Genomic DNA, 26877 nt, shown 5'->3' with positions numbered 1-26877 from the left:
ACCCTACAGTGCACTGTGTGTGATCTCAGGCAAGTCACTCGGCCTTTGCCACCCCAGTTTCCCCATCTGAAACGATGGGGAAGATAGGGTTCTGGCTGCTGTGGGAAGTGACAGCAAGGCTCTGTGCTGGAGAAGCCAACCCCATGCCTGCGACAGGGCAACAGAGGCCAGCACCTCAACAAGGGCATTGTTGCCTGTCCCTCGAACCGGGGAAAAGCACATAGAGCTTTAAGCTGATCTCCACAGGAGCACACAGACATGGACAAGTGCTGTGGGTTGAGGCCTTGGCTCCGTCCTGCTTCCTATGGTAAGAACTCGATTTTCCGAGCTGCCCTTGCACAGCTTTGAGACACTACTTATGTCAGAGAATAAAGTGGGAAAAGGAAATCACCAGGAATTTATGCTATAATTCCCCTTGAGAGTTGGTACTGAGAGTTATATTTTGGGGGACAAAACTATTTCTTCTGTGAATGAAAATGATCTTTTGGTTGGAAACCTGCCTGGCTCACCTGAGCAGAGCACCCCAAGCAACGGCTTTGGGCTTAACAGCACAATTATTTCTGGAAAGAGCCAAGAAAAAGTGCACATGCATATAAAAGGACAACAAAACCCCAACCTATACAAGCTCACTTCGTGTAAATGACTTGAGATTTTAAAAAGTTATTTTCATATTGCCCGAACCCCAAAGTCCGAGCCCGTGCTGTCGCTGAGGCCACAGAGCCTCTGATTGCCAGCACAGCTGTGGGACTCAGGCTACACCCTCCATGCCCATCGAGCGGACTCTGTCTCTGAACCTTGATTATGTCCCCACCCTCCACTGGACAGCGAGAAACTTCTGCACATGTGCATATTCCTGATATGCTTAACTGTCATGGCTGAGAATGCAGCAGATTTAGTCATCAACTTGGTAAAGAAAATCAATCAAACTGAAAATCAATCGTATCTGCAGCATTCACTCAGTCATCAGCACTCAGTGGCCATGGGCTCTGTGCCTGCCACAGGATAAACAGGTCACTGGATCAGACCACACAGAGCGCCAGCCTACACTATCAGAGAACCATGGAGGGCAGTGCAGAACAGATGAAGCCTCACCACAAAGCACGCAAAACACACATCTGCATAGACATGTGGAAGTAAGCCCTGGAAGTTCTGGGATGTGGCTCACTTTGAGCTGGAGCTCCTGGAACATGGGGCTGGGGAAAATAAGGCTGTCTGCACACAAAATCTTGATTTCTAAATTTCTACCATTAATTTAGCTTTAATGAGTAAGCTATCTTCTAAAGCTGCCAAGTTCAGGTCCTAAGAACATCTGCCTTCCAAGGGACAAAGACCGTCCTGTTGTGTTGTGCGGGGAAGGAGTCGAGCTTTCCCGAAGTGTCCAGGTGAGTTTGTGAAGGGCTCAACTACAGACCTGTGACGGGCTGAGCACACATCATCAGAGGATACAAATAAAATGTTAATCACTCAACATGAGCTTTTAGAAAATAAAACAGCCTATACAAAGATACTCAGCGCAGCTGGAACTTGGGACCAGAGAAGGATGGGGCTAGACTTCCCACTTCAATTTTGGTTTTCCCAGCATCGATGACTGGGAAGGAATGATACTCCCTGTAATTATATAAGAAATGCTGGGTTCTCAGCATTTCCCCCCACTGGGAAAAAACAGCTTTCATCTGATACTTGAAGAGGTTAATGAAACCAAAAATGTCAGGGCCAACTAAGCTATCTGTGTCCCCGTGACTCCAGACCAAGGGTGTGGCTATTCCACCTGTGGACCCAGCCTGGCTCAAGGCTGGCTGCCTCCGTGGGCCCATAAAGATCCCTAACTCCCAGAGGACATGGTGGCTCAGCTGGTTTTAGAATAAGCCCTGGAAAAATGTCTATTTTAGTTTCCTTATTTTAGTTGCACCAGGCTTGAGAACCATAGCTGGGGTGGCCACTGTAATTCAATATGCCTGTCATTCTGCTTACTGCCTGGGTAGAAGTGGGTCTCTGGCCACTGCTCTAAGAACAGGAACTGGTGCATCCACACCAGCGCTGAACCTTTCCAATCACAAGGGAAGTGCAGCAAGTGGGAATAAGTGGGGAAACACATTTGCCACGGTTTGCACTGCAGCCGTTGCACACACAGCCTGCAGCTGTGAGGGTTCCTCTACTATCTTAACACGTTAAATAGAAGTACAATGTTTTGACCCACTTTGCTTACCTCTGTGCTGTCAGTCTGCCTTCATCTATGAGACTCCTGGCCACCTATGTCCCCCTCCCCTTAAGTGACTTGAGAATCTTTGGGAAGGAAAGCCATCTTATCAGTCAGATTCCGGGCAGTATGGACCAAAGGCCTTGTTAGCCATATGGGATGAGTGGGGGAAAGGGCCTTTTAATATGGCATCATAAATGCCACTGTGACCATTAGGCTGACATGACATGCTAGCCAGCAGGTGTCTGCTGGATGGCTCTGCTGGACAGTCACCCACAGAATATGCCCTGCAAACCTGGTGCAACCCCTCACCTGAGTGTTTGCTAATACCGACTCACTTCTCCTGTTTGTAATTCCATGACTATGACCTACTCCTTAATCCTCTCCAGCATCGAGAAACAGACTCGAGGACTGATAGGAAGCCCTAAGAGTTCAGAGGTTTGGGGCATCACAGCATGGAGGATGTTGATTAATTCAGATTAATCCCAACTCCTTGTTTGAGGAGTTTTCCTTGATAATAATCACATCAATTTATACTAATATGGTATATTTGATCATAGATCTCACCGTATTTTACAGACAATGATTCAACCTCCTAGTGCTTGGGTGAAGTTTGGCACAATCATTCTACTTTTAGAAGACAGGGAACTGAGATGATGTGTGAAGATGAAGATGTAGATGTCTAAGCACACAACTTTCTGATGCTTCAGTCTATCTTAACTCCTAATTACTGACCAAAATGTTCTTCCTTGAGGTTTATTTTGGATGAAGGCACTAATATCATCACCAATGGTTTACATAAACAACCATAACTGCAAATACCCACCCCTAATCTACTACCCACAGTGAGAGCCAGGGTACAGAATGTCACAGATAGAAGATGCAGAAGATATAGGACTTGTCATCCACTCAATATTTCAAAACAAATACATGCTTTCCTTTAATTCTTCATGCATACCACAAAGCATAAGGGTGCCAGAAATGAAGTTCAGCTGCCTGGAAAAATTATAAAGATGGAGGAAAGGAAAAAGAAAAGAGGTTGAGTTATTTTAAAAAAGAGTAACATCATGAAAAATGCAGAAAAGGAAAGAAGAGCTCATTTCTAGTGAGCAGTGAGTTGTTTGGTTTGAATTGTAGTAGAGGCTGGTAGAACAATCAATACAAGGTTAGTTAGCTGGGGGAGGGCTGAGGAGAGGCCAGGGGAATCAAAGGGTTGACAAATACACAGTGATGATGCGGATAGTGGAGCTGGTATACCAAGTTGTTTCCCTGGAGAAAGCCAGAGAGCAATTAAACTGTGAACACAAGACTTCATGGACCAGTCATCCATGTGAGACTGGGACATCAGAAGAAATGTGATGCTGTGTGTGCTCCAATGGGACAAGCCGGGGATTGTTTTATATTTGTCAGACAAACCAAGATGACAGGAGCCTAAGTGCTGGCCTTCTCATGAACATGGTAAAGAAAGCCTCGATGAAAACCATTCCCATGGCATGACTAACACTGTGTTTGGAATGTCCTGGCTTTGCTGATGGACCCCAGTGTGTGTTGGGTTATCTTTGCACTTCCTTTCTGGGATCAGTTGGTGGTTGCTCAGCACTGGGTGCAGGATTGGGCCCCTCCCACCGCCCACCTGGGATCAGGTGCTCACCGCTGTTTGTTCAGTGTCTTCTTCCTTTGACTGCTGCTGCCCACTGCTCTCCTTCACCAGCTGAACAGGAGACAATGCACCTGTTAACAGCCATCTACCTCTAGGGTAAGTGGGAGGTGCTGATTCATAGAGAGAATATTTCCCAGCAGCAGGCTTCCCCGCCCCCACCCTAACACACACACTGTGCTTAACAGATGTGCCAACTGTGTGAAACGGCTTCTCATCATCTCAGTTTGGCAGCTCACAGCATTAAGACTTGAAAGGAACTGTTTTGATCCACATTCCTTCTCTTTTTCTTTCCTATTCATCTGACCCATGGACCCCTTAGAGTTCTTCATATACTTACTAGATGTTAACATTTTTAGCAAGAGAGCCATATTCAACCAGGCCGCTTCTCTTCATCTGAGAACTGTGACGGTAAAGAAGATTATTTTAGATGCCTGTATTAGAAAGCATGCCCAGAGCCTACTGCAGGGCGTTGGACTGAATTTTTCACTGACACAAGTTCACGAAGAGGACGACACTGCAAGCCCTACTAGGAAAATCTTCTCTGTAACCCCCACACACTTCAGAAATTTAAACAAAACTGTTCTAAATGTCAGTCACTTATCTCATAAATCATATATTAGAAATTTAGTCTGTACTTAACAGAAGAAAAATGCTGAAGATTCCATTGAAGAAAGGAACAGAGAGCATGCCATTAATTTCTGGCAGACTTTGGCTCCAAATATCGGTCACTGTAGTGACTCACTGGTCTACACTTCTCACCTTGTCATTCACTAAGTTTTGGAGGTGGAACAGCAGAGGAACATGTGAAATGGGCAACGTTGAAGCAACAGCCAAGTGTCTCCTTGCTGTGTGACACTTCACATATACTAGTGTAGTCACAGAGGAGGTAAAAGAAAGATGGTAGCTACTGACGGGGGCATTTCTCATTAGCAGCTCAAAGTTTAAAATATCCCCATTTGGCAGGTGTACTTCCTCAGACAAAGCAGCCTGGGATGCATTCTGCATGCATGCTGTTACTGTGCCGTACTTTCAAGACTTCTGACGTGAGGGTCTCCTATGGGAGTGTACAACAGTGTACCCACAACACACCAGTGGATGCCCACGGGCATCTGGCTCTAGAGTCAGACTGTAACATCTCTGTTACCAGTGCTTCCTAGAGAGGCACCAGGAAACAGCTCCAGTGTGTTAGCTCATTTAAGATGCTTGGGATAGAGTAAAAAGGAAGTTGCAGGGTGGGGAGTGGGGGCAGTCAGAACTTATGAAAAAAAGAATATTAGAAAAGATGAAGAGCAAAAAGAATGGAACATCCACAAAAACAGGAGAAGATAAGGGGCAGAAAAGAACTTATAAAAAGGGAATATACAGAAAAAGGGATAGATACGAAATATGAATTTTGTTTAAAGATTGAATGCATAGATGTGAACTATAAACTCAACACTCATCTCGCCATAGAATCTCATCTAGAAAGAAAAAGAGAAAAATATTTTTATACCTTTCTTGCTATTTAGAATTTAAAGTGTATTACATGGGTTTAATTAATTTTGTTCACATTGGAGATGGTTGGAAAGCATAAGGATGGTTCTTTGATGTGGCATACATGCGTTCATTAACTTATCCTCTACTGCATGCCAGGTACCATCCAAGGCCAGCAGATACCATTCCTGCTTGCAGGGTCCCAGGTGGGGACAGCACATCAACAGTACATGGGGCCAGTACTTCAAGAGGTCTAACTGCCTGAGGAAACAGGAGAAGGTTCACCAATGGGCTGACATTTGTATAGGGCCTTTAGACTCACAATTCATTTGTGTGTTTTTTCAATATGCCTATTGAGGTTAGTGGGAAAATATTCATTGTTATGTTACAGTGGAAACACAGAGAGCTTCAGAGCTTTAAGAAGATTTAAAACAGCACTGGGAGCAAAAAGTGTTGAGACTTATATCTTTTAAATTTATAGTGCAAGCCAGTAGGATATATCCAAATTGTCACTATACCTTCTTTTAAATTTTAGAATTTCAATAAGGAAATTTTGGCACTCTCTAATCTTCCAAAAACAAAACTAATTCACAAACAGATATTTCTTTTCAACAGCCTCTTAACTTACCTTAGAGAAAATTTGACATATTCCCAAAAGTTCACCAAGTGGTTTTAGATGATCTTGTTAGGGACATTTTCCCTATTAATCTATTTTCCAAAAATAATAAAAAAAAACCAGGACTTAAAAGGCAGCATCTAACGGCACTACTGCACAGCATCATTTCATTCTCAATATGTTTCAAGTGTATATTTCTCTGATACATCATCTGTATATTGCATGTGTGCTCACCACTCAAAGTCAAATCATCCTCTGTCTCCATATATTTGGCCCCATTTACCCTTACTACTCCCCTAACCCCCGTTCCCTCTGGTAACCACCACACTGTTGTCTATGCCTATGAGTTTCAGTTTTATATCGTACATATGAGTGAAGTCATATGTTTCTTGGCTTTTTCTGTTTGACCTATTTCCCTTAGCATAATATTCTCAAGGTCCATCCATGTTGTCACAAATGGCAGTATTTCATTTTTTCTTATGGCTGAATAGTATTCCATTTTTAATACGTAGCACGTCTTCTTTATCTAATCCTCCATCAAAGGATACTTTGGTTGTTTCCATGTCTTGGCCACCGTGAATCTATACTAATAAAAACCTAGGTAGTCCTCACGCCCTGGCGTGACACCCTCACATCATCCCAAGATGGCCACCCTCACGGTGTCTCAAGATGGCCACCACAAGATGGCTGCCACAAGATGGCTGGCAGGGGAGGGCAGTTGTGGGCAACCAGGCCAGCAGGGGAGGGCAGTTGGGAGCCATCAGGCTGGCAGGGGAGGGCAGTTGGGAGCCATCAGGCTGGCAGGGGAAGGCAGTTGGGGTGATGGGGCCAGCAGGGGAGGGCCGTTGGGAGTGAATGGGCTGGCAGGGGAGGGCCATTGGGGGTGATCATGCTGGCAGGGGGAGCAGTTAGGCATCAATCAGGCCAGCAGGGGAGTGGTTAGGGGCAATCAGGCAGGCAGGCAGGTGAGCGGTTAGGACCCAGCAGTCCCAGATTGTGAGAGGGATCCCAGATTGCAAAGGGTGCAGGTCAGGCTGAGGGACCATCCCCCCCCACCTCCCCCCACCCCGGTGCATGAATTTTGTGCACTGGGCCTCTAGTAATGCTATAATGAAAATAGGGGCGCATATATCTTTGTGAATAAATGTTTTCAAAATTTTCGGGTAGATACCCAGAAGAGGGATTGCTGGGTCATATGGTAACTCTATTTCTTGAGGAACCACCATACTATTTTCCATAGTGGCTGTATGAGTTTACATTTCCACCAGCAGTAAATGAGGTTTCCTTTTTCTGCAAACCTCTCCAACGTTTATTATTACTTGTCTTGTTGACAAAAGCCATTCTAACAGGTGTGCAGTGGTACCTCATTGTAGTTTTTTTTTTGTATTTTTGTTGTTGTTGTTAATTCTCACCCGAGGATATTTTTTCCATTGATTTTTAGAGGAAGTACAAGGGAGGGGGAGAGACAGAGAGCGAGAAATATTGATGTGAGAGAGACTCATCGATTGGTTGCCTCCAACAGGTGCCCTGCTGGGGGCTGGGGTAGAGCCTGCAACCAAGATACAACCCCTTGACCAGAATCGAACCTGAGCCCTTCAGTCCAAGGACCAACGCTCCAACCACTGAGCCAAACTGGCTAGAGTTCATTGTAGTTTTGATTTACATTTCCCTAAATGCTAGTGAAGTTGAGCATCTTTTTAAATATCTGTTGGCCATTTGTATGTCTTCTTGGGAGAAGTGTCTGTTTAGATTCTCTGCCCATATTTTTCCTTTTTTAAATTTATTTTTTATTTCAGAGGAATGGAGAGGGAGATATAGAAACATCAATGATAAGAGAAAATCATTGATTGGCCGCCTCTTGCATGCCCCATACTGGGGATCGAACCCAAAACCTGGGCAAGTGCCCTGACTGGGAATCAAACCATGACCTCCTGGTTCATAGGTTGACACTCAACCACTGAGCCACACTGGCCATTTTTAAATTGAATTATTTGTTTGGTGTTGAGTTGTATGAGTTCTTTTATTATTTTTTAAATTATGTTTTTATTTTTAATTTAAATAATTTAAAATTTTCAATTACAGTTGCCATAAAATACTGTATTAGTTTCAGGTGTACACTCCAGTGATTAGACATTATACAGATTACTAAGAGATCATCCTAATAAATCTAGTCAGTACCCACCTGACACCATAGTTATTACAATATATTGACTATATTCCTTATGCTTTACTTTACATGCCCATGACTATTCTGTAACAACCAATTTGTACTTCTTAATCCCTTCACCTTTTCCACCGACCCCCCACACCCCAACTCCCTTCACATCTGGCAAACATCAAAATGTTTTCTCCATCTATGATTGTATTTCTACTCTGCTTCTTTATTTTTAAAGATTCATTTGCTGACAGATATGTATTTATTGCCATTTTATTGTTCATAATTTTTATCTTTTTTTTTTTTTTCTTAAGGACTCTTTAAGATTTCTTATAATACTTATTTGGTGGTGAACTCTTTTAGCTTTCCTTTGGGAAGTTCTTTATGTCCCTCCATTCTAAATGATAGCTTTGCTCTGTAGAGAAACCCTTGTTTGTAGGTCTCTGCTTTTCATCACTTTGAGTATTTGTTGCCACTCCCTTCAAGAAATCGGCTGACAGTCTTATGGGAGCTCCCTTGTAGGTAACTAAATGATTTTCTCTTGCTGCTTTTAAGATTATCTATTTGTCTTTAACCTTTTGAATTTTAATTATGATGTGTCTTGGTGTAGGCCTCTTTACTTGGGACTCTTCTTGCTTCCTGGTGTTATATGTCTGTGTCCTTCACCAAGTTAGAGAAGTTTTCTGTCATTACTTTTTCAAATAGGTTTTCAATATCTTGCTCTCTCTCTTCTCCTTCTGGCACCCCCATAATGCAAATGTTGGTAAGCTTGACATTGTCCCAGAGGCTCCTTACACTATGCTCATTTTAAAAAATTCTTTCTTCTTTTTTCTATTCTGCTTAGATGTTTTTCACTTCCTTATATTCCCAAATGCTGATTTGATTCTTGGCCTTACCTACTCTGTTGATTCCCTGTAAATTACTCTTCATTTCAGTTAGTGTGCTTCACTTCTGACTGGTCCTTTTTCATTTCTTTGATATTCTCACTAAGGTCCTTGAAATTCTCACTAAGTCCCTTGTAGTTCTCATTAAGTTCCTTGAGCATCCTTATAACTATTGTTTTGAACTCTGTATCTAGTAGTTTTCTTGTTTCCATTTAATTTAGTTTCTTTTTTTTCTGGAGATTTCTTCTGTTCTGTCATTTGTGACATGTTTCTTTGTCTTCGCATTTTGGCTGCTTTCTTTGTGTTTGTTTATATGTATTAGGTAGAGCGGCCAGTTGTAGTAGGTTTCCTATAGGGTCCAGTGGCACAGCCTCCCTGATCACTCAACCTGGCACTCTAGTTGTGCAACCTCTCCTCCTGTGGCCTATGTAGACCCTCCTTTTGTAGTGGAGTCTTGATTGTTATTAGCACATCAATGGCAGGGATTTACCCTGCCTCCCCAGGCCATTCCGATGCAAGGACTATCTGCCACCACTGATCAGCTGTGCAGGGGCCCTCCCTACAGAGCTGGACATACTTCAGTTGGCCTATGGTACCCACTGAATCTGCTCCTTGAGTGTGTCACTGTGGAGGTGGTTGGGTGATGTTTTGATGTGGTCTGAAGCTGGCCACCAAATGCACTGGCTCTGGGACCTCCTGGGACAGTGGTCGGCAAACTCATTAGTCAACAGAGCCAAATATCAACAGTACAACAATTGAAATTTCTTTTGAGAGCCAAAAACTGACTTCTGCCCATGGGCCACGAAGTTTCAATCGCACTGTATGTGCGCGCCTGCACGTGGTATTTTGTGGAAGAGCCACACTCAAAGGGCCAAAGAGCTGCATGTGGCTTGTGAGCCGCGGTTTGCCGACCACTGTCCTGGGAGATACAGGTCTGTGCTTAGAAGTCAGGCCGCTGCACCCCCACAGTCATTGAAGACAAGCTTCACACACCCAAGTTCAGTCTGGGACCTGCTCCTGCCCCCACAGATAAGGTGGAACTGGAACTCCAACTCACTACAAAGTAGCCTTGGTTCTGCCCATCCAACTCCGCAGGACAAAGACTGTATGAGTTCTTTATATATTTTGGATATTAACCCTTTGTTGGAGCTGTTGTTTGCAAATGCCTTCTCCCATTTGGTGGATGCCTTTTTGTTTAGTTGGCAGTTTCTTTTGCTGTGCAGAAGCATTTTAGTTTGATATAGTCCCATTCATTTATTTTTGTCTTTACTTCCCTTGCCTTTGGGAGGTCCATAAGTTTAGTACCTATGTTTTCTTCTATATAATTTATTGTTTCAGACCTTATATTTAGGTCTTTGATCCATTTTGAATTAATTTTTGGTACATGGGGACAGACTGAAGTCTGATTTTATTCTTTTGCATGTGGCTTTCCAATTTTCCCAGCACCATTTATTGAAGAGGCTTTCTTTTCTTCATTGTATATTCTTTACTCCATTGTCAAAAATTATTTGCCTATATACATGTGGTTTTATTTCTGGACTCTCAATTCTGTTCCAATAGTCTATGTGTCTCTTTTTCTGCCAATACCATGATGTTTTGATTATCGTGGCTCTGTAGTATAATCTAAAGTCAGGTAGTGTGACAGCTGCAGCTTTGTTCATTTTTCTGGGGATTGTTTTGGCTAGTCAGGGTCTTTTGTGTTTCCATATAAATCTAATGATTTAAAAATATTTTTATTTTATTTTATTGACTTTTAGAGAGAGTGAAAGGGAGAGGGAGGGAGAGAGGAACATCAGTGTGAGAGCAAAACAATGACTGGCTGCCTCCTGCACACCCTCTACCGGGGATCAAGCCCACAACCCGGACATATGCCCTGACCAGGAATGGAACCCCTAACCTTTTGGTGCTAAGGATGATGCCCAATCAACTGAGCCACACTGGCCAAGGCTGATAACTTGTTTGTTCTTTTTCAAAATGTCATTGGGATTTTGATTGGGATTGCATTAAATCTATATATTGCTTTGGGTAATATGGACATTTTAACTATGTTGATTCTTTCACTCCATGAACACAAAATATCTTCTCATTTCATTGTGTCTTTTTCAATCTATTTTAATAATGCTTTGTAGTTTTCAGTATATAGGTCTTTATATATTTTGGATATTAACCCCTTGTTGGAGCTGTTATATACTTAAGTTTATTCATAGGTATTTTATTCTTTTGGTTTCAGTTGCAAAAGAAATTGTGTTTTTTTATTTCTTTTTCTGAAATTTCATTGTTAGTATATAGGAATGCAGATTTTTGTACATTGTAAGATTTTTGTACATTGACATCATATCTTGCAACTTTACTGTATTTTATTGTTTCTAATAGTATTTTGGTGGAGTCTTTAGAGTTTTCTGTATAAAGAATCATGTCACCTGCAAAAACCGACACTTTTACTTCATTGTTCCCAATTTGGATGCCTTTTATTTCTTTCTCTTGCCTGATTTCTCTAGCTTAGGGCTTCCAGCACAATGTTGAATAGAGTGGTGATAGTGGACATCATTGCCTTGTTCCTGATCTTAGAGGAAAAGCTTTCAGTTTTTCACCATTGAGTAAGATATTAGCTAGGAGTTTGCCATGTATAGCCTTTATTATGTAGAGGTAATTTCCTTCTATACCCATTTTAGTGAGTTTTTAATCATAAATGGATGTTGTATCTTATCAAATGCTTTTTCTGCATTTATTTTAAGATCATATGATTTTTATCCTTTGTTTTGTTAATGTGGTGTATTGCATTGATGGATTTGCGTATGTTGAACCATCCTTGTGTCCCTGGAATGAACCCCATTTGATTGTGATGTATTTTTTAATTTTTATTTATTTTTTATTGATTTCAGAGAGGAAGGGAGAGGGGGAGACAGATACAAACATCAATGATGAGAGAGAATCATTGATCGGCTGCCTCCTGCACGCCCCCTACTGGGGATCGAGCCCGCAACCCAGGCATGTGCCCTTGACTGGAATCGAACCTGGAATCCTTCAGTCTACAGGCTGACACTCTATCTATTGAGCCAAACCAGCTAGGGCTGATGTATTTTTTAAAATATATTTTTATATTCGATTTGATAGTACTTTGTTTAGGATTTTTGCATCTGTACCAGTATTTATAAGAGATATTGGTCTGTAGTTTTGTTTTGTTTGTTTTTTGTTTTTTGTTTTTGTGTGTGTGCTGCCCTTGCCATGTTTTGGTATCAGGGTTATGTTGGCCTCATAAAATGTGTTAGGAAGTATTGTCTCTTCTTCAACTTTTTGGAAGAGTTTGAGAAGAATAGGTGCCACTGAGAAGAGAAGAATATGTTTTAAAAACACACATTTAGGTTGATCTTGGAATGATTGTTAAGGACCCATGTTTACGAAATAAACAAATCTCTCTTATGAAAGTAAGCTCTTCCCTATTCTCGATTTTACCTTTTAATCTCTAAAACAACTGTGAACTGATTAAAAATTCAAATCAAACATGAAACTTTAACTTAATAGAATAGGTGAGGGGACAATTCCAGAATTTGAGCCAGTTAGAGGTTAATGACATGTACCACAAGACAGATTGGTTGTCTCAGAAAGAACAGTGGCGACATGGAGCATAAGGACAACATATGGCTGGTTTTTAAGACTTAAGACAGCAAGGAAAGGGAAGGTAAAAACACAGGAAGAAAAAGAAGAAAATAAAGGAGGAGGAGCAGCTGGCTGGCTGCAGACAGGCTGGGGGTGTGGAGGTGGGGCCTGAGTACAGCTATCTCGGGGCGAAGGGATGGGCTGGCAGGAACATGTGTGGTGAGGAGCCTTGCTTCTCATTACTCCCCTGCTGAGCTCCCTCTCTCCACAGGAAGGGGTCCCTGCATGAAGGTTCATTCCCAGGACACCTCCTGCCCTGACCTGGAATGCTCTCTCTCAAACCACAAATCTTTCTAAAACCCTACTCTAAATCTCCCTTTCTTCAGGACGCCTTTCTTGTCTCTTTGCCCGGTGTTCCCTCAGACTTAAGAATGGTGTGTTCTCATTTATAGCTGCCCAAGTGCATGTTAATGGTATTTTTTTTTTGAGTGTGTATATTATGAAACGTTAAACTGACAATTAACTAGAGTCCTCCATTTCTTATTTCTCCTCCAAGTGATTAATAATGTGCTTTCCAAACAAAAGAAAAAACACTGAACCGGCAACGGTTCAAAGTGGTTAATCCAGTGTTCCCTGCCAACAGAATACCCTGCACTCCAAGAACACTCCAGCCTCCCAAGGCACACAGCTCCGCCATCCCTTCATTCTATTGGTGAAACTTGATTCAGACTTCTGACCCATGGAATTGTAAAGATAATGCATCTGTGCAGTGTTATGCTGCTACATTTATGATAATTTGTTATAGCAGCACTAGGAGACCAACACAGGTTTTAGATGGTATAAGTGCCATCCAGGCTCCCAGAAGTAAGAACAAAGGTAGGTTTTTCATCCAGGTTTCTGAGGGAGTTGTGAAGGGTTTGGCTGGCAGTGAACTCAGACATGGCTGCTCTCTGGCCTGTTATGGATACTTAGGCACCAGGGCAGCCACAGAATTTGCTGGATGTCAGGGCCTGCTACAGCCACTAGGGACATACAGTGCAGGCCGAATCAAAACAGAAGGTCACCAGTTCAACTCCCCATCTTCCACCATGATCATCATTTCTATCATCAGGTCAAGAAGAATAGCTGTGTGTGCATGAAGTAATATAAATACAAAGCAAAAGAAGTATTTAAGCCAGCCAATGTGGCTCAGTGATGGAGCATCAGCCCATGAACCAAGAGGTTGCTGGTTCAATTCCAGGTCAGGGAACATGCCCGGGTTGTGTGCTCTATCCTCTGAAGGGGGCATGCAAGAGGCAGCCAATTGATGATGTTTCTCTCTCATTGATGATGTTTCTATCTCTTTATCCCTCTCCCTTCCTCTCTCTCTCTAAAAAAAAAAAAAAAAGTATTTAAATAAAAGAAAACCTCAGGAGTGGAAGAGCTCAAGTATCCTTTCAGATGCCTCTTGATAACCAATGATTCCACAGAGGTGTAATGATGATGATAGTAATTAATGATGATGACAGTAATAAAAATGATAAGATGCAGGGCAGAGTACCTTGTATTTACATAAGCCATTTGATCTTTAGGAACCCTAAAATACTTTGCACCTTGACTTCCAGGACACATCAGTTTGGAATCAGGCCTCTACTTACCTCTGAAATTCAGTCTTGCCTATTGAAATGGAGTAATCATTTGTCAGTTAATATAAACTCTTTGGTATTCCCCCTTTAAATCTTGAAGGCAGGGAATAATTATCCTAGGGTAAGAGATACTTTAGTCTGGCCCTAGACCCTGGAATACAAATCCTTAATTTGTGAACTCTGAATTCTTAACCCACTTTTTCAAAATGTGTTTCTGAAACCAACCTCCTGGAATTCAAACTTGCCTAGCTTTGTGACTAGGCTTCACAATCTTCTCTCCTCTTTGCCCCTACCCCAAACATTCTTTTTTGGGGTACTCATTTCAGTGCTTCAACACTCAGCACCTGCACACCTAGCCCCGACACCTGACCTCTTCCTTCTACAGCAGGCCTCCAGCCCCCACTTTTGCTAGACATTGCTACATGGCTATCCCTGAGGCACATGAGTTTAACAGACCTCAATGCCTTCCCCTGCAAAGTGTGTCCTCTCCCTCCATCTCTCCTATGGGTCATGCCATCACTGTTGGCCCACCACCCTTCACTCTTCAGCCTCTACTCCAGGGGTTACTTTCCATTCCTGCCTTTTACATATGAGCATCCAATTGGATCCCCAATCCTGTGGTTGCCATCTCTACAATGTCCCGATGTCTGTCATTGTTTTTCTCGCTCCACTGTTCTGGTTCAGTTAGCTCCTTGTTATACCTGTCTGTGACTAAATATTATATTTTAAATGTACATGATGAATGTACTATCTAAAGGACTTTTTTAGTAAATCCTAAAAATTAGAGAATCTTAGTATCTAGACATCTGCTCACGTCTTAGTTTAGATATCCTTGCACCAGGTTTTCACAACTGGCAAATTGATCACAGCATTACAAAATGTACAAACTTGATTTTGCTATTAAGCACAGGGCCTATTTTTAACAGCAGCTGAATGAAACTGGGTATTAACTGGAAGGCCTTGCACATGAAGTGTGATTGTTGAGGAGGTGATCTGAGAGTCGGGGCCAGGAAGTGGACCTCCTCTGTGGATATCCACCTGAGGGGTCTGACAAAGCAGTCAAGTGGACTCTCCACTTTGCTGGCAGGCATAACAATGAATAAAGAAATCAGTTTGCCATGAGCCAAGGGTGAGGAGAGTGAGGCAAGAGGAAGCCTCTAGGGTGAGACAAAGACAGATAGGAGCCCAAAGTTGGTATACATGGATTACATTTTAGTAGACTCAGAATATTTGGTGTCCACAAGTGAATAATGTGCTAGGAGGAAAAAATCAAACTTGGACAGGAATAGTAAACTTTATTGGAATAGGGAGGAGGAAGAACATCATGGATAGTATTATCTATGAAATTTCCTTGTATATTTTTAAATTATAATTATTTTAGAATGTAAATATGACTTGATAGAACATAAAAGCATCGCTGAGTTGTTTAAAAAACAAGCAGCAAATAGGGATTTCTAAAATTCCAGCACACAGATCTCACTGGTTGGAAGAAATGAAGAGGGGGCAGGTGGTCACGTTGGTGTTGGACAGTCTCCCATAAGCACTTCTATTCATTCAGTGACTTGCATAAGAGCTAGTTAATGTAGAAGCTAAGCTCAAGTACTAACTTACTAGTATTCCTAAGGAAAGCAGCTACAGAGGCTGAAACAAATTTCGGAGATTTTGGAATTTATTTTGCAGATGTCAAGAGGCCAACAATACAATTACAAATGAGGCTTCATTACCTGCACAGATATTTTTAAAAAAAGAAGGTACAGATTTTGTAGGAATTCCCTATTGGCACAAGGAATGAAATCATCTATATTAAGGACACCAGCAAGATTTTAGGAAACACACAGAAGGTATTTTAAAATAAGAGAATGCATGTAGTTATGTATACTCATAAAGATTTTTTAGTCATTAAAGACATGCCTCTAATCTGGATCTAATAATAAGAACCTTCAAGGAAAACTAGAAGGAAGTTGAGGGCATGATAGTCAGCACACAATTACTATTTCAGTAGCTATGAAATGCTCTTGAGGGGACAGCCACCGAGGAAAGAACACAGGCTTGAGGAGGAATGCTATTCATGCCTGGGGGTTTTGTACTGGACCCTATGAAGTATATGGAAAACCAAAGAGTGAAACTTAAAGCTCTCTTGGTTAAGTCCCAGGAAGGAAAGGGCAAGAAAGGCCAATGTGATTAAGGAAGGACATAAAGATTACCAGGAGGAGCCTAAGAGGGAGGCTCAAAATCTATAAAGAGTAATTCATAGAAAAAACAAACAAACAAACAAAAAAAAACTACTCATAAAATATAAGTAGTAAGAAGTTCGGAGATTACTTATAAAAGAGGAAACACTCTGATGGGGGCCTTAGCGACAACACTGCACATGCTGTGGTCTGACAGTTACAAAAGCAGAAATGCAGAGATATGAAACTTGGAAGAGACCTCCCAGAAGGAGCAGTCCAGCCTCTCCGTTTCCACCTCAAGGAATGCAGGAAGAAGGACCCGCCCCTCATTTGCTCTCTCTGTGTCCTCTTATCGAGGCTCCCACCAGTCACACAAAGAACAAAGACAAGTGGGGGTAAAGGGTAGGACTAGAGTCTTAGAGGTCAGAAGAATCAGGACAGGGAGAGATCAGCTGGCTTTTCACAGAGCTGGGGAAGTTGAAGGATGGAGTAGAGAGGATCTGATTTCTTGCTACATGTGGGGAAGTGTGAGAATGTGGTGAGAACAGGGAGTCAAAGGGGACAGTTTCAGGACCCCAATACACAGCGATGGAACTGAAGGAAGTTCTCACTGGTATTTATAAAGGTCCTCTGATGACAGATCAGGTTCCTGAGGTCTGGAAAGTGTTATGTGACATTATTCTAACCAGGGCTATGAGACAAAGCGAGCAACTATGGGCCAGTGAACTTAACATCATTTACAGAAAAATATTAGGAAAAGTATGCAGAGGGGACAAATGGACAAGCATATGGTAATTTGATTAGAAACAGGACACAAGTTTTTACTGAAGGAAGGTGCTACTCTAACTAGCTTGTTAAACTCCCTTAAAGTTATTGTTTTCTCAAGTCTAGATTTGAATTCATGATTTTTTCTAATATCTATAAAGGGAATAAACAGAAAACAACTAAGTAAATAAAATAAAACCAATCACAATTGAGGACATTAGAAATACAACGGCAAGAAAAATGAATGTGGAAGGCAAACAATATAGCAAGAAAAAATGTAGTTCACATCATCTACTAGAATTTCAGTTAAGATACTTTTAATGAAAAAATAAGCAATTTTTTTAGTCTGTGACTGTGTCCCCCATGCCATTTCCTAAAATGCTCTGTGGGAAAAAGGTTATTTTTAAAAAGTGGATTGAGCATTTGATGTGGTTACAAATTTGGCACATTAGGCTGAATACTTCACTAACTCAACCTTTTAAATTCTCCAAGTTAAACATTCTCAAATAAAAGGAAGATACCTTTGTGGTTAAAGTAAGTAATAGGTCAATATCAATGTTTTTATATTTTCATTACTTCCATACTACTGAACATCTACTTAATCTTCTGAAAGAGGATCAGAAAGGACAGAAATCAAGATAAAACAAGAATAAAAAAAGTCAAAGTATCTATTAACATTTTCTAGTAGCTTTGATAGTACCTTTTATTGGTTAATCTATATAATTCACCAACGATGCCATTCTACTTTTCAAAAGATACTAGGTTTAAGTAACTGATAGAGACCTCTATATCTACAGTCTCCACAAGAGCAGGGGATGTGTCTATCTTATTCATACTGTATTCCAGGGTCTAACACAGTGTTTGGTAAATAATGAATGAATGAACGAATGAATAACAATAACAGCATCTGTCCTGGCTGGGTAGCTCAGGTCGTTAGAGCATCATTCCAATACCCAAAGGTTACAGGTTCAATCACAGGTCAGGGAACATATAAGAATCAACCAATAAATGTATAGATGGGTGGAACAATAAGCCAATGTTCTCTCTTTCTCTCCCCCCTCTCTCTCAATACAATAAATTAAAAAAATACATCAATATTGGGTATTTTACTGTGTGCCACATACTGTTCTAATGAGCATTTTGTATATTGGTATGTTAATTTTAAACAACTCTTTGGAAGTTCTATTATCAAACCCATTTTTAAAGATACAGAAGCACTGAGAAGTGACTTGCCTAAGGGTACACAGTTAGTGATTGACAGTTTCTGAGCTCCTGCAATTGGCCCTGGGGCCTGCACATAAGCACAACCCTACTTCTCTACAAATAAATGCACAATGCAATGAATCTAGGTGTAAATGTATGCACATATAGAAAACTATGTAACAGACAGGAGTTTTAAGAGGACAGAACTTAAATATTGATAATGCCATCACCAAATACTGCAATTCAGGGCAATGGGAAATTTAAAGTTTAGTTTTCAGGATTAAGCTCTCCACAATAGCAATATTCCTAAATGTTCAAAGGAAACCCAGAGGTTTATATGTAAAGAAGCAAAACACGTGACTCTGTTCAGTTCTAATTGGATGCCAGAGTTCTTAGCTCAGAACAAAAGCCTTCATTTCATATTGGTACGTAAGCAGGATTGAAGGTTCTGCAGAGGCACCAATGAGGACAGACGTTCCTGGTGCTGTGCGAGCATGTTCTATAGACTCTCTGCTGGCCTCCAGGAGGAAAAGAGCCTTTCCAAAGACTAGTCTGCATCTTATTAAAAAAACAACCTAAAGCCCTATGTCCCTTTAGTCTTGCTTTAGGGTACTGGTGTTCTAAGACCTGATATGTCCCTCACTTTTTTTCTTTTCAAATGTTCTCTCTCTCTCTCTCTCTCTCTCTCTCTCTCTCTCTCTCTCTCTCTTCTCTCTCTTTCTCTCTCTCTCTTTCTACCAGTCATTTTGGAACCTTTGGATGCTAAGGAGATCACGTTTATACCCTGGGCTTTGGAGTTCCTTGTGTGCTGAAGATCTTGGGATATACACGATTAAACTCATCGGGAGAACACACTTTTACAGAATCTAAGGATGATTGTATGGAGCCTTGGGACTGGTGAGAAGAACTTCGACACTGAGTGGGAAGGACACAGTGCAGATGTGGGAGAACTCCATCCTGCACTACACCAAGTGCTGCTGCCCCTCAGAGGAGCTCGGCACTTTCCAGGACTCATGCCCAGTGACTCTCTAAATGTGTTGGCTATTAAGGCCCACACCTAGGTGAGAGCTCATTTACAAGTCAGTACTCAGTTTTGGTCACCTTTCCAATGGAGGAGTCCTATTACCCCCAAGGCAATTCAACAAAAGGCTGTAGAACTGATCCCAGTTTTGGGGAAACTCCTTGTTCTGAGGAATGAAGTTAAAAGTTTAGTCTCCCGGTACAAGAGAAGCTTGCCCAATAGAATACCTAGTTGAAGTGGAGGGAACAAAACTAATGCATCCTAAAGGCTTAGAAAGATGACATGCAGGTTAACATCCAAATTTAAGCAGTAAATGAGAGCATTGGGATGGGAGCTAGATCAACAAGCAAATAAAGGGAGCACAGGAAATAAGACACCACTCTTATGCTCAAACAGCATTAGTGTGAATGGAGTTGCAGAACAGGTATGATAATGACATTTGAATGAACAAAGAAAGGGGGAGGGATGTAGCATCAGGACAGGAAAGAGGGGTTGACAGGACAGATTTCAAGAACTGTCTTGTTAGTCCAAGGGTCCTTTTCCTGTTCAGCAAATTCTTTTGTTATGTGTACTTATCAGTCCCACGCCTTGCCAAGTGAGAATGACAGACAGGCCATTCTTAATGACTTCCGAGCTTCTGAAACTATTTTGGTGTCAGAGAGAGAAAAAGCCATGTAAAATTGTTATAAGGATTGAGCTTTCTGTTGGCTCAGTAAATTTTCCACTCTGAGATGACAAATTCTGTTAGCATAGCAACAGCTTTGCCTGTTTATGTTATCTGTGCAAAGTTCCAGAAAACTGACACCTTGCAGCACCTCTTAGGACAGGGAAACAACACCAGTGTGGCTGGGTGCTCCTCAGGGACCTCAGTGCTATGTCAGCAGGGTGTGCTAGGATCTTCCTCCGAAGAGACAGAGCAAGTCCTCTGTCCTCCCCTCGGCATACCGCATCAGCACAGGGAGCTTTTGTTCCTAGTGCCAGAGGCCCCGCCACGCCCATGCCAGGACAAAGCTTCCACTCTACAGCCCTGTCTTTGCGCACTGCTTACTTAATCTTTCCTTCTCACTTCCTCCTGGGTGCAGGGTGCATGACGTTTTTTCCTTTGTTTGAAACAAGACGTTTTAAAGGGTGGTTACTGATGACACAGGCACTTTCAGTTTTTCTTCACTGGGGTTTTCCTAATCTTTGAGGGGTTGTCCAACACACAGGAATTTGGTTCAAAACACAGGTAAAACAGGTTCACAGGATTCCATTTTCAGTTAATGGGTATGTCACTAGGTAACCATCACTTCTGAGCATTTCTCTCTGAAGATGCCATTTCTGTTATCTTTAGGTATATGTAACATGTTGAGTTTTGGTCACCATGGAAGGTGGACCATATTAAAGTGTTAAAGCGACAACACCACACTATAAGGTTCTATAAATCTACGAAAGGAGGATGATCTAACAATCGACAGGTCATTTCTTAACATGGAAATCTCTATATTTAGAAATCTACCCATCCATCTACCCATCAATCAACATTTATTAAGCACCTACTTTGTTACAGTGGAAAATATTTTAAAAAGTCCTTATCCTGAGTTTGCAGCTTTGTAAAGGGAGAAAAACATGTAAACAAATGAGTATAATAAGTTATAATAGATGTTATAATATAATTATGGATGGCATGTACTATCGATAAGAAGGAAGGAGTAGAGACATCAGCAGTGTAGTATATTGTCTAGAAAACAAATCAAAGAAAGACAGTACTTGAGCTGCATGTTAATGTTCACTTAGGGCTTACGTTTGTGTGTGCACATGTGCCTGTGTGCACTGAGGAGGCAGGCAGCCTTCCAGATCTTGAGACCCTGCAGACCATGGAGGGCCCTGTAAGTCAGACATCCTGTAGGTACCTGGGGTCAGCCACCAAAGCAGGGGACTAACACAATGACAGCTGCCATATGATATGAGTCTCTGTTTCCATAGACTCACCATTTCCTTGGGTGTGTTTTACCCCTGCTTTCCTTTTTAAAGCAATGGATTTTGTGATGAGAACAACATCTCAAATTCAATTCACTGGGCTCTGGTTTGGAACAAGCCCACTAAAAGACACCAGAATAGCCTGATGGGGAGTTTGAAGGTTGGCTTTGGCATCCAGTGAGCATATTTCCAGACAGCGGCCAAGTGTGGCCACACACCGGGTGGCCAGGAAACCTTACCACTTCAGTTGGTCGGTAGTATTTGAGGTCCACAGTCACATGAACTTTGCCGGTCTCTTTACATCTGCCCACTTCATTTTCATTCTTTCCTTCCCACCTGTAAAGAAGATAAACACTTAATCAGCCTTTAATTGCTTGGGAGCATTTGGCCACAGTGTGATCCCTCAGGCCTGCCCAGCCTTTTCCTTGCAGCAGTAGGTAAGCTCATTAATGACAGGAGCCCAGGCTGCAGTTAACCATGTTATTAGGGAATAGTGACTTTCAGAGCCTTTCCAGATCTCTTTAGAAAGGGTAGGGCTTCCTCCCTCCCCCTTTCTTTTTAAGAAAATCATGATGGGTTCAGAAGCAAGCCTTTAGAAATGATCAGCTATTCAAAATAAGGAACTGGGAACTTTCAGGGAATTTAAATATTTTTAACTTCTTTAGACTATTCCTGATTAAGTCAATTATTATGATTTAATTAATGTCTCCTGTCTCCCCCTTCCCCTTTTTAAATTTTTTGTAGTTTTATGGATATTTATTATAAATTCAATGCACTCCAGTATGGAATAAGTTTCATACCTAATTAACCATTCCTTTCACCTTTGTATTAGATATGAATTCCCTTGCTCACAGTCAGCAGTGGGCCTCAATACATCTCAGATGATTAAATCTCCAAAAAGTGCACAACTAATTGGTTTACTTCCTGCTAAGAGAGGGTATATTAGCATCTCTCTGCCTCCTTTAATTCAGCTATGCTGTTATTCCTTCCTTAAACATCTAAGTTGCCACAGTTAAGGATCCCGACAATGGCCCCTCAGGTCTACAATGCACACTGCACAGGATGTGCTTATGAGCTTGAAGACCAGCTTTTCACTGGAATTCCATGCTAGGTACCCGCTTTTTAAAGAAATAAAGCTACTGGCTTACTGTTGACCTCTGGATTTCAAAAATCTAATACCCAAACAGAAAATACTATATAATTTGAATTATCCTTATAAATGAAACATTTGGCAAAGAAGGGAAAGAAATTACAAAGTAATGTTTGACATTAATGCTTATTCCCAGAGCTAGTCTGCTTTATCAGGCTGAAGATAAATCCTATGATAAAGGGATTCAGTGGGCCTAGATCAGGGTCACAGTGGGGAGTAAAGAAAAGAATAGAGCATTAAATTAATTACTCATTGATGTAACCCACAAGTGCTATTGAAGATAAATGTTCCATGTTGGCCACAGTTGTATTTTGGACACAGGTTGCATATTAGAGACAGAAGCTGGCCTCACAGCTTCATTTCTGAGCATTCATCTGAATGTTCTATTCTCAATTAACTCTTTGGCAGCACAGGGATACCATTTCATCATTGGAGAAGTAATGAGGTTACGAGTATGCTAAATTTCAATGCACTCAAGGCAACCATGAGAACATCCCACAGCACAGAGAGTTATAGCACAATGTGTCAAGCACAGCAACACTGGGCCACCTGCATTTCCCAGGACTTTCATATTAATTGACTAAAAAAGGAATGTTTGATAACTTACTTCTTTGGTTTCATCTCTTACTGTTGATCGGACTGATTTGGCAGGATCAGAGCTAAGGTTTTGGAAAATTCACCTGGAAATGGTATGCGGATGCCTTAAACTTAGAGCATGTCAAGGAAAATGCTGTGAAGTGAGAAAGCCTACAGTGATGAGGAACCTGCACATCTCTGATGGACAAAGACCACATTTTGGCTAATATCCATAGTGAGGAAGAATAATTGGTAAAGCCATAATTTAAAAAAATTACCTATCTAATTCCAAAGGTACTTGTTTAAGTGAAACTTTTTCTTTGGTTAGGCTTTCAGTAAATAAGAGGATATTTCTATCATACTAGTAAAAGCATGCTTTAATTTTATTTTTGTTTACATTTTATACTTACAAAGAGAAACAAGTTCAACATCTACCTTTCTGAAAGTATTTCCAACTAAGCCCAAAGGGTTTATAAAAATACTGTTCATAATTGTGCTATTTTTTCCCCATTGTAGCTAGGCATGTAGTCTATCGTGCTGATTTATGTGCACTCATATATCTAATGCCAGCCTTTATGTTGGTAAATCTGCTTAGATGTCACACACTTGAGAACTGATGACTCAGATCTATCTATAATTACATTTTTTTGGAAACCACACATGAACACACATACATATTTAAGTTGCTAAAGCCTTAGGAAAACTTGGAGAACATTCCATGACTAGGGAAGGAGTGTGTGGACAGGAAAGGGATGAGGCTAAGCCATGGTGTCTAGACCAGGGGTGGGCATACCGTTTCTGTAAAGAGTCAAAAAGTCAATATTTGAGGCTTTATAGATCACATACATATAGCCTCTGTTGAGCTTTCTTCCTTTCTCTCCTTCTTCTGCTTTCTATTCTTCTTCCTCCTTTTCTTTCTTCTTACTTCGCAGCATCTTTTTTTTTTTTTAAACTACCCTAGAACTATAAAAATCTCCTTAGAGGACAGTAAAAATGAGGCCGCAGGTGGAGTTTGGCCTGGAGGCCACAGGATGCCCACCCTGTTTTAGGGGGTGAGTTAATGGTATAGCCTCCCCCTCAGCTAAATCTCCGTTCACACCAACAGCTTGCATCTTTGGACCAGTTTTAATTTTCCTGTCTACTGCTGATTCTCTTTGATTGCTCCACAGTCATATGCTAACATGTAAAATTTGTAACAGTAACTGAAATGGAAAAGACTGAAGGAAGGAATCTGCAAGTTAGACCTGAGTTTGAGGCTTCCTGGGCACATGAGCTCCCGGCATGCAGGCCTTCTCTGTCTGAATGCTGCCTGCTGGGCTGCCACTTTGCAAAGGCTATGTACAGTCCAACCATCTCTAAGGGCATGGCACTGCCTCAATGAATAATATAGTGCACTGAATAATCAACTGCAACCAGGAAATGGCTCAAAGCAGGACTGAGTTGGCAAAAACCACTTTCTAATTTCCACTAGATCTATATGAGGGCAGTAAGCAAAAGTTTCGGCTAAAGGCCAAAAACCATTCAGTTACAACAATATATGAAGCACTTGTATTTTTTTTTTATATTTTATTGATTTTTTACAGAGAGGAAGGAAGAGGGATAGAGAGTTAGAAACATCGATGAGAGAGAAACATCGATCAGCTGCCTCTTGCACACCTCCTACTGGGGATGTGCCCGCAACCAAGTTACATGCCCTTGACCGGAATCGAACCTGGGACCTTTCAGTCCGCAGGCTGATGCTCTATCCACTGAGCCAAACCGGTTTTGGCTGAAGCACTTGTATTAACAAGTAGAAGGTAACAGTTAACTTGTCCTAACAAGTAATGTTATGACTCAAAGCAGAGCTCCATGTTCATGAAATGATTATACCTTGACAGGGAGTAAAGGATATAACTAATTAACAGGGATTGCTAACTACTAATTTAGATCAACAGCTCACTGAGCAGGAATCCTGTATAATTCAATTTTTAAAATAAATTGTTGGCTTCTAATAAGCATTAAAAAGCACTGAAGAATAGCAGACTTAAGCACATTAAGGCAAGATTGGGTGCTATTAAGATTTCCAACTAGGAAGCCCTTTAAGGAACACCAGCCACTGGGTACATCCAGTTGAAAAGACACAGCTACCTATAGCAACCTGAAAATCAGAAAGCTCTCAGAAATTATTTTAAGAAACACTATTTCATTAGGACACAGATATAGAGCTAGATTACCAGAGGCTAAAATTTAGCAAATGACATAACTAGTCCTGGAGAATTATTAGGTTCTGGATAAAGATGACCATTTGCATACATTTTTGCTCCTTCCAAGATTCCTTTCAAAAAAGGAATAAACCGGAGAAACCAAGATGGCGGCATAGGTAAACACCTAAACTGCTGCCTGGCACAACAATTTCAAAACTACAACTAAAAGACAGAACGGACACCATCCAGAACCACAGGAAAGCTGGCTGAGTGAAAATTCTACAACTAGAAGGAAAGAGAAAAGCTCACAGAGAATTGGAGGTACAGCAAAGGGTCTTTGTGCGCGCAGAGAGGAAGGGCGGCTGAGAGCCTGGCTGACTTTCTCTGGCGGAAGGGGGAAGGAAGCCCCCGACCGCACTGAACCCCAGTTCTGACTGCACTGAACCCCAGTTCCGGGCGAGCCCCTGGGGACCCACGCTCTTACAGGGGGAGTCTGGACTCTCGGGCGGAGACTCGGGAGCCGGGGAAGGCGGAGGACTGAAAGTGCGCGTGCGCCAGTGCGCACAAAGGCTGTGGAGGTTGCCACAGGCTTTCCCTAGTGGAAGGGAGTCAGAGGCTCCTGAATGCACTGAGCCCCAGTTCTGACTGCAGTGAACCCCAGTTCCAGGCGAGCCCCTGGGGACCCACGCTCTTGTGGGGGGAGTCTGGACTCTCGGACGGAGACTCGGGAGCCGGGGAAGGCGGAGGACTGAAAGAGCGCACGTGCGCGCAAGGGCAAGGATGACGGGAAGCCAAGACTGAGACTCCACCCCATCCAAGCTGAGCACAGAGGCTATTGCAATTTGGCAAGTCTAATCTTATAAGGCTGTCTCCAGCACCGAACTTCTCCCAGCATAGACACAGCTGATCCTTACAGCCAACTGGCCTGGAGGTCAATTCTTCCCAGTGATACCAACAACAATAAAGACTTAATTACAACAAGGCTGTACACACAGTACACAAAGGGGTGCACCAAGAGTGTCCACCTCAGGTTAACTGGGGAGGCAGACCCACTGGGCCATATTGGAAACCTAGCACACAAATCTACCTTACCAACTCAGGGAAGCAGTGAAAATGCGGCGTCAAAGAATCAGATCACAAACGAAAGAAATGGAGGAAAACAAACGACTGGATATAGAATTCAAAACCACGGTTATAAGGCTTTTCAAGAATATCCTAGAAAAGGCCGATAAATATAACGAGACCCTCGAAGATATGAAAAATGACCAACTAGAAATTAAACATACACTGACTGAAATAAAAAATATTATACAGAGACCCAAAAACAGACAAGAGGAACACAAAAATCAAGTCAAAGAATTGAATTACAAAGAAGCAAAAAACACTCAACCGAAAAAGCAAAAAGCAAAAAAAAAAAAAAATCCAAAAAGTTGAAGATAGTGTAAGAAGACTCTGGGACAACTTCAAGTGTACCAACATCAGAATTATGGGGGTGCCAGAAGAAGAGAGAGAGCAAGATACTGAAAACCCATTTGAAGAAATAATGACCGAAAACTTCCCCCACCTGGTGAAAGAAATAGACTTACAAGTCCAGGAAGCCCACAGAACCCCAAACAAAAGGAATCCAAAGAGGACCACACCA

The 26877-nt window shown here is 41.7% G+C and overlaps 1 protein-coding gene across 2 annotated transcripts in view; it reads right to left on the bottom strand.

Moving 5' to 3' along the window:
- GMDS (GDP-mannose 4,6-dehydratase) overlaps positions 1-26877 on the bottom strand; it is a 736645-nt gene that overhangs the window by 73787 nt on the left and 635981 nt on the right. For both annotated transcript variants that reach the window (XM_080654381.1, XM_080654382.1), the window contains one exon: positions 21566-21662. In XM_080654381.1, coding sequence (XP_080510507.1) covers positions 21566-21662 — 97 coding nt within the window. The remainder of the gene's footprint in view (positions 1-21565; positions 21663-26877) is intronic.

This window comes from Plecotus auritus, assembly GCF_963455305.1.
Source record: "Plecotus auritus genome assembly, chromosome: 2".
Taxonomy (NCBI): domain Eukaryota; kingdom Metazoa; phylum Chordata; class Mammalia; order Chiroptera; family Vespertilionidae; genus Plecotus; species Plecotus auritus.
The sequence above is the reverse complement of the archived record's forward strand: the minus strand, read 5'-3'. Positions and strand labels throughout refer to the sequence as shown.